At 38.7% G+C, this 8540-nt stretch overlaps 2 protein-coding genes across 2 annotated transcripts; one reads left to right on the top strand and one right to left on the bottom strand.

The window, feature by feature from the left end:
- Positions 1–378: 378 nt before the first annotated feature.
- On the bottom strand, positions 379–4392 carry LOC145468137 (uncharacterized). Its single transcript, XM_081451823.1, has 2 exons — positions 4133–4392; positions 379–1877 (listed from the first exon to the last, which is right to left on the bottom strand). The coding sequence occupies exons 1-2, from the start codon at positions 4359–4361 to the stop codon at positions 1048–1050; spliced, it is 1059 nt and encodes a 352-aa protein (XP_081307949.1). The 5' UTR covers positions 4362–4392; the 3' UTR covers positions 379–1047.
- Positions 4393–4698: 306 nt separating this feature from the next.
- On the top strand, positions 4699–8540 carry LOC145468189 (PAT complex subunit Asterix-like). Its single transcript, XM_081451867.1, has 3 exons — positions 4699–4889; positions 6874–6971; positions 7994–8540. Exons 1-3 carry the CDS (start codon positions 4728–4730, stop codon positions 8058–8060), a joined length of 327 nt encoding a protein of 108 aa, XP_081307993.1. The 5' UTR covers positions 4699–4727; the 3' UTR covers positions 8061–8540.

An 8540-nucleotide genomic window follows, 5' to 3' on the forward strand; every position in this document is an offset into this window, starting at 1 on the left:
ATGTTCCAAAACATTCAAACACAATGCCAGTTAATCATCTACTCTATCTGTGGTGGAGGCACAGAAACCTCATTGTTAGTGTGCTCGCCTATGGATCAAGCAGTTCAGGTTCAAGCCCTGACAAGAGGAAACGTGTTGTGCTCTTGGGCAAGACACTTTACTCTCACAGTGCCTCTCTCCACCCAGGTGTATAAATGGGTACCGGCAAATTTAATGCTGTGGGTAGCCCTGCGATGGACTAGCATCCCATCCAGGGGAGAGTAGAAATATTCTTAATCGCTTCATGCAACAGAAACAAGAGATAAGCGCTAGCCTGATGGACCACTTTGCTTGTATGCAGACTTTTTACTTTATCTGTACCTATGTAGCACACAAGGCTTCAAGTGATGCTTTTAATTACACAAAATGGGAATATTTGTAAATATTTGTAAAAGTTTCATGTACATGTGGTTCATTTGACCTAAGTCATGTTTTAACCTATTGTTAACATTGTATGCTAATGTATGATCATTTTTAATGGCATAATGCTACACAAGTTCTGATTGGTCAGTAGTAATTGACTATGGTTATTGTTAATTATGTGACACAAAAATCATAGATAAAAGTAAGAGTGGTAACAAACACAAACAAATTACTATATGTACATGTAGTATGTAGACTTCTTGAAGCAGCACTAGTACTAAATAACTATTAATTTTGCCAATGACTGGGCTGTTTCATGGAAAAATATACATAAAGTGTATTCAAATTAAAATGGACTAAAGCTGGTCAAAAAAGTGTGCTTCTAATTCAACAACATTTAATATTTATATTTTCCTATCTACTAGATAGGTCAAAGTAATTCCACACCCAGATCGGTCTCCTTTGGGGGTTTAATTCAAATTTTCCGACAAATATCCCCAACTTATTCACATGCAAATCTCCCCACTGAGGACCATACCTACCAACATTAACAATTGATTATGTATACCCAATAGTTACTTCACAAAATTTTTGATATTTTCCTAGAAGTGGGCCACTCTCAAATTACACACATTTTTACTGACATCAATACCACTTCATTGATGCAATGACCACACTCAAACCTAAGAGGGTGAAAGAAAACAAAAGCTGGCATCCTTTACAAGCTTTTGGGTTTTCCTCTCCACTCCTTTCTGGCGTATGGGTGTCATCATCTTTCCTCGGCCCTGGATTTGTTTCCGTGTGGGTGAAGCTATTCTCACCATATAAAGTTGACTTCCAGTTGTCACTACACTTATCTATCTTGCTTCGCAATAGCCATGTGCTTTCAATGATCTCTGTGTTATTTTCCCCACAGATGTGACACTGCCCCACCCACCCTGTGACAGATGAACCAGTCTTCCATACCACAAAGTAAGCAAAAGTGCTGCTTGAGCCGCCGAGTTGACCAATTCCTAACACCTCGGAATGACTTGTTCCTGCAGCCCCAGTTTCTCGCTCAACAGCAGTCCGGTACTCTCCTTTAATAACACTATCTTCTCCCTGCTTTAAAATCATCTCAGAACCTAAAAGATTGTACCATTTTCCATTAAGGTTACAAGGCTTGTTTTGACCTTCAGGGTCCCAATTCTTGATTATTGTATTAATATTTGGAGAAGTTTTCGTATTTGTTACATCTGGTTTGCGAGGGCCATCGCGTTGTTCATATCTAGTGAATGTGTCACGTCCAATCCGGGTGGATTGCCACTTGTCTATACATGTATCGACCTTGGAACGTAGCAGCCATGAAGTTAAAAGTTTTTCATGTCCATCTTCACAGACAAGACACTGACCAGTCCACACAGTTGTTGAGGAGCCATTACGCCAGACAACTGAGAAAGCAAAGGCTGCCCCTGGGTAGTCATAGGGTGCAGTACCTATCACAAAGGAAAATCACAATGTTATACTTAAATCCACTGATTAGAGGGCTAAGAATATGGGTCTTTAATTAATTTGATGTGAACAATTCTAGTCAATTTGAATGCATTAAATGTCTGGTTCTCTAGGTAATATTTTGTGTTTTTATTTCTCTGCTTGACGACTTGAATACAAGTGTGTTAAAATAAAATGCAGTGACAGGAAAGTGGAAAGGACAAGATTCTACTACAATTGCCCTTTGATTACAGAGCTAAACAGAATACATGACACCACCTATTTGCCCTTACAGCTGAAGGACATTGTCAATTTCTTCAAATGGATCTTGGGGAGAAAGAGCTGACTCACCCTTTTACTACCCCAGCAATAGCTGTTATTACAGTTTTCAGCAGTTTGACATACAAATGAGGTGAAAGAGTCAATTCTGCTTTGTATTGACTTGTTCGCCTTGTTTGTATGCCTTCTTAAACAAAAGAATATTGGACTGCAGGCTCAACTGTAATAACAGCTATTTCTGCTTTCTTCCATTCTTTGACAACATATTGCTCTCCCTCCAATCTATTTTGGTTATAGAATTATTTAGCGGGGTTTGGCTTAATTAGTTTTCACAAACGTTTTAACACAGGTCTTTAATTTTGCAGTTTTTCTGAAAATCGTGAAAATGTATTGCAGCACAATAGTTTGCAGCACAGCGTTTGCAAATTCCTCAAAAGTTCCACGTTAGAGACAAATCTTATCCATGCGATGGATTTGCATCTGTTGTACTCTTCTCCGTAACATATCTTGGATTCCATCTTGTTAGAAAGTGCGAAACTCAACAAACTTGCAAACAAACTGTGATTAGCAACTTGCCCAACAGCAGAGATTCACTCATCGCACGATCATCAATTTAAGGCTTTCATACAAAAAGGGCGTATATACAGGTAGCATTTTGGGCCGATTTTTATTTTTTGCAGGATCAAGCTAATTTTTGGTACACTGACTTGTTTTGACATGAAACGCATTGTTGCATAATTGTTTTTGCTGATTTGCGCTTCGTTTTCAAGAAATAACGTATGCAAAAAACTCAGTTTTCCGAGCGGCATCTTTTGGAGTGAATCCTTCGAAGGTGGATTTTGACGCAGCACGAACTTAAACAGTTACTTTCAGCAGCTTCAACAGCATGGTTTTTTTTAAATACATGTTTTTATTTTTGAAAGAAGTAGAGAAATAGACCGGAAAAAAAAATCCACCAACCTCGTATCGAACTGGTGTCATGACAAAACAAGCACGAATCCGGCCTGTTCAGCGCCTCATTCGCTTGCGCTAACGAAGCAAACAGTAAGAGACTTGCATAATTATATGAATAATAAAAGTAGCAGCAAATACCACGCTTCGGTGACTTCATCGTTTAGCAAAACAAAAGGTTTCTTTTGTTTTTCGCTCAACAAAAGATCTCCAAAAGATACCGTTGGAAAACTGAGTTTCTTGCATATGTTATTTCTCGAAAACGAAGCGCAAATCAACAAAAACAATTGCGCAATGATGCTTTTCATGTCATACCAAGTCAGTCTGCCAAAAATTAGCTCGCTCCTGCAAAAAAAAAAAAAAATCGGCCCAAAATGCTATATATGCCCTTTTTGCACGAAAGTCTTCAATTATTTGTCACCACGTGGTCACTTTTTTTTTAATCACGCGAATGAAACCAACGGTGCCTGGGAGACGGCCTGAAAAAAAAAAAAGCCATCTCAAAGGATGTATGGGATCAATAGTATTAGTCACGGCACCATGAGTAATCAGGCTTATTTCTTATTGTTAGCTTCATTATATTTTACTGTTGGTATAAGTGAACAAGCCTTGCGGCTATTAAGAAACACGTGTTTCCCAAGGTTTTTTACTTGGTCTATTGAACGCGTGTGTACCTCGTGAAACCCACGGCCGGTACACTGACTTCATTAATAAATCACAAGTATTGTTCGATAGAAGGCCAAACACCACAGGACATAATTAAAACTTCCATTGCCTGTAAAACATAACAATGTCTCAAAAAAAGAGATAAAAATACGAAACTAAGCACAGTATAAGCTAAACAACACAGGCAACACTACAATATTACACCCGTAATGCCTGTAATGCGTGTAATATCAATGATAATTTGCAAGTCAGGCATGGTCAGGCATGCCAGCTATCGCATTTAAGCTTGCATTTGTACTTGCACTGCTTGAAAATATTACAAATCAGAATTTTTGAACATAAACAGTTAAGTTCTCATATTCACCTAGCAGGATTGAATGAGTTTCGCCGGCCGAGCCATTCTGTCTCTCAACCGCCGTTCTGTACTCCCCTAGTAATCTTCCATCGTTTTCGTGCTTTAGGAAAATCTCAGAACCCAGCTGATTATACCATTTGCCGTCTAAACTCTGGCAGTTCTTTCCAGTTGAAAGCCATGCAAAAGCAACGACCAAAAAGGCACAAGAAAACAAGTAAATTGTCGGAGAAACAGCCATCTCTCTTGCCGGCGTTTACTCGCTAGTTACGTGCAAATGATCATTCACGACCCACGTGGAGTATAAATATTTTGCAATAGCTTTCGTTACCAGTCTTGCTCGTGCCTTAATTTACCACCCCTGGTTCTAGTCGAGGAATGAGGTTTTAATGAGCAAAAACACCCTAATAAAAGCTTTGCAAATGCCTTAGGCAATCATTGGAAGTGAAAATTTACAATCTGCTTTTCAATCGAGCTGAAAAATTCGAAAACATGGACTTTCAATGCAAAGAGAGTTGTCTAGACCGGGAACGTAAATTGCCTCAGGACCGCCATATTGAATGTCTGCACAAGGCATGCCGGGAAGTTCTTCCTCACGCGATTCAACATGCCTGCCGGTGCGTCGTATTCGTTGCCAAAAGAAGATCCTAGAAGGCCCGCAAAAATCTTCCGATACAAGCCGGTGACTAGCAAGCCTACAGATGATCCGACAGCAGAGTATATGAACCTTCTAGGAATGATATTTAGTATGTGTGGGCTCCTGATGAAGGTATGTAGAACGCTACACTTCTGAATGTAGTCGATCTGTAATCAAACATGTTAACTTAAATTTGTTTATCTCATCGTCATAACATAATTTTTATGAGATCAGTAAGTTCCCACAATGTGTAAAAAGAGATTTTAAATCCCTATAATTTTTCATGTACAGGTTTTACTACCATAAAATGTATTTACATTGTAAAAATTATGTAGATCTCCTGCTCTTCGCCTCTGCTCTGTAAAAAATGTTACCAACACAATCGAACGTTCGATCTTGTGATATTTGCGTGTGTTGTGTTCGGTGTTAACCTTCATGATGGCTAGTTAGGCTAGCGAGTAAGTTGAGTCATATCCTGTGCTGTGATTTGTTATCTAGACAGTCTGGCAAACTGAATATCTAGCCATCTTTGACTGAAATATATTTAATTCATTGAAGGCCTCCGCACACTAGCCGATTTTTTGTTGGCCGACAAAAAACTTCACTTGTCAGCTAGTGTGCGGTGAATTCAGACAAGTCTGCGACAATATCGAGGCTTGTCAGGCGATATCTGACAGTGCTAGATCTCAAAACATCTTTTCAGGCCTTGTCAGCCAGTGTGCGCTGGAGCAAGACAATTTGTTGGGGCTCACACACACCTCAACCAATTAGGAAATTTCATGAGAGTCACATCAGTGGAATAGGCACCATCTTGATTTTGGATGACTGGGCCCCAAGCTTCATTGCTGTTAGTCATGACAAAAAATCGGCTGATGTGCAGCAAGCTGATGGCCCAACAAATTTTAACGCAATTTGACCCAGACAAAAAATCTGCAGTTCTACGACAAAAAATCGGCTAGTGTGCAGCAGCTTTTAAGTGGGGATGGAAGTAAACCATGTAGCCCAATTCTTTCAATACCCTAGACTTAAAATAATATTGTTTTATCATTATGAAGTCTCTCTTTGTTTCATATAATTGTACATATGGGTTATTGACCAAGCAAGAGGTCAAAATATTGGCCAAGATCTGTTTTGCATGTTTATAGATTGAGACGTAGTTGAGGTTCATAAACATGCAAAAAAACAAGGCAAATATTCAGCCCTCTTGTCAGAACAAGCTTGGTCAATGAAGGATATAACCACTCTGTTGCAGAATGAAGCAAACAGTACCAATTGGGTCCAAATGTCCCCATCTTGTCTGCTCTGTTACCCAATCAGAGCACATGATTTGGTTCATTGTACTCGATCACCAAGCTAGCCATATAACAAAAAAAATTAATGTGATAAGTTAATAAAGATGGTGAATTTTAAGCTCGGTAATGAAATGTGAAGGTGAATTAATCAACATGACACGAGTGTGGGACAAAGAAAAATTCTGAGTCCCCGGCAGGAATCAAACCCATGACCTCCCGAACACCACGCGGGCACTCTATCCACTGAGCTACGAGAACTCATGGAGAGCAAGGTCATTTATAGAGCGCCTGCCCGGTGTTCGGGAGGTCATGGGTTCGATTCCTGTCGGGGACTCAGAATTTTTCTTTGTCCCACACTTGTGTCATGTTGATTAATTCACCTTCACATTTCATTACCGAGCTTAAAATTCACCATCTTTATTAACTTATCACTACTCACGATGAATTCGATAGTGTTGATCCTAGCAGTATGCAGGACACCTATCATATATGAACTCAGTTAAATGACCTTGCTCTCCATGAGTTCTCGTAGCTCAGTGGATAGAGCGCCCGCCCGGTGTTCGGGAGGTCATGGGTTCAATTCCTGTCGGGGACTCAGAATTTTTCTTTGTCCCACGCTCATGTCATGTTGATTAATTCACCTTCACAAAAATTAATGTATTTCTAATCCAGCAAATAGTTTAAAATTTTACACTGAGCAAAGTATGAACCTCTTTACAGGTGCATAAGTTTTAGTTACTCTTAGAAGATTAAAATGGTAAAAATGGTAAATATCATTCTCTTTAATAATAGTAAATAATTATGTATCAACACTTTATTCCTAGCTCAAATGGGCAGCATGGGCAGCTGTATATTGTTCATTCATTACTTTTTCCAACTCACGCTCGTCAGAGGATACCAAACAGATGTTCAGTAGTTTTCTGTAAGTATACAATTTGCTGTAGAAATCATTAGATTAACAGCCTAAAGGAAAAAAGCAATTAATTTTACTGGTAGTTAGTTGGATCAACGATCCCAGACAAGAAACTTGAACACCAAGCAAGTTCTCCCCTCCCCCCACTTACAATGTTGATAATTCCCTTTTTGTTGAAAAAAAAAAGCGCTGCATTTTACAACATTGATTAGGGGAGATGGGGGATACGTGATCCAGCTCAATTGTCCTAACTAATTTTGTCCAGGATTGAAGGTCAGCACTGAATTACTGCGGACAAAGATTATCAATTGAAAGATAACATGGGGGCTTTGATGATAAAGAATTTTCAAAGATTACCCAGAGTTTAAATGTCATCTCTGATCAGTAATAATTAAATAGTCTCCCAAAGATTGGCAAAGATCACACTCTCACTGTGATTTGGGGGAGGGGGAGGTGGATTTTAGAAGAGATTGTTATCATTTACATACATGTTAAGTCAAGTGTGAATTTTTATGTTTGAAATGAGTTAGACTCATATTTGGAAGGGATTTTGTCGGTGAAAAATTGCTGAATCAGGGGTCTTCACTGTATTGTCTATTGAGGTTTAACCAAGCTTTCAATGAAAATACATGTACATGTGGGTTTCTCACTGAGATTTCCCTTAAAGCAGGGGCCATTATGTACTGGTTTGAATGACTTTGTCAGCAGACTTACTGCAGCTGCCAACTAAAAAGTCCAAGAGTTTTTTTTTTTTAAATATCAGGCAAGTGCTGCATAAAATTCAGCAACACATTGTTACCTAGTCATGCTTGGCGTGGTTTGTCTTGTCTTATTCATAGGTGTAGTGGAATGACGAGATTATCCGAGATACATTTTCAATCAGTGCTACAAAATTGGTAGCTTCTGCAATGCAATCATCAAGAAAAGATGAAGTGACAACTGAAAAGATTGTCCTGCATAAGAGACTTAAAGGTGTTTTAATTTTTACTGAATGCTTGAAGCATTTAAACTCATTCTGATTTTCTTTTCAGATTATCTGTCTCAGCTGTTGTGATGTCATATCTTCAAAATCCACAACCAATGGCCTCAACTTGGTAGCAGGCATATCTTTCAGTTCACACAACAAACCATTCATTGGGATTCATCTGGGATCAAAATAATTAGCCTGTTGACATTTTACATGCTTTCTACCAGCCCTAAATTGCACAGAATCTGAGAATAACTTATTACAGATAGAACCAGGAATAATTATGCTGTAGAGAACTTTTTTTTTTCATGATTGTTTTCTAAGCCTTGTGTTTTAGAGTTTCAAGCAGTATTTCACAAGTATGGTTTATAGAAGTGTTTGTTATTTGGTCTTGTACCCAGGTCTTCTCATCTTCTCCTGAAGGAACCTCTCATATTTGTAAGATCCATTTTGATACAAACTGTATTAGTACCATGGCATGGCCCATTGGATGTACAACTGTACTATAAACTTGTAAATGCTTTTGGTCACAAATTACATGAATGTAAATCTGGTTGGATCTATTAATAAACTATGATAGCTACAGTCAAAATTAATCCTACAGTACATGG

The sequence above is a fragment of the Orbicella franksi genome, chromosome 14 (assembly GCF_964199315.1).
Source record: "Orbicella franksi chromosome 14, jaOrbFran1.1, whole genome shotgun sequence".
Taxonomy (NCBI): Eukaryota; Metazoa; Cnidaria; class Anthozoa; order Scleractinia; family Merulinidae; genus Orbicella; species Orbicella franksi.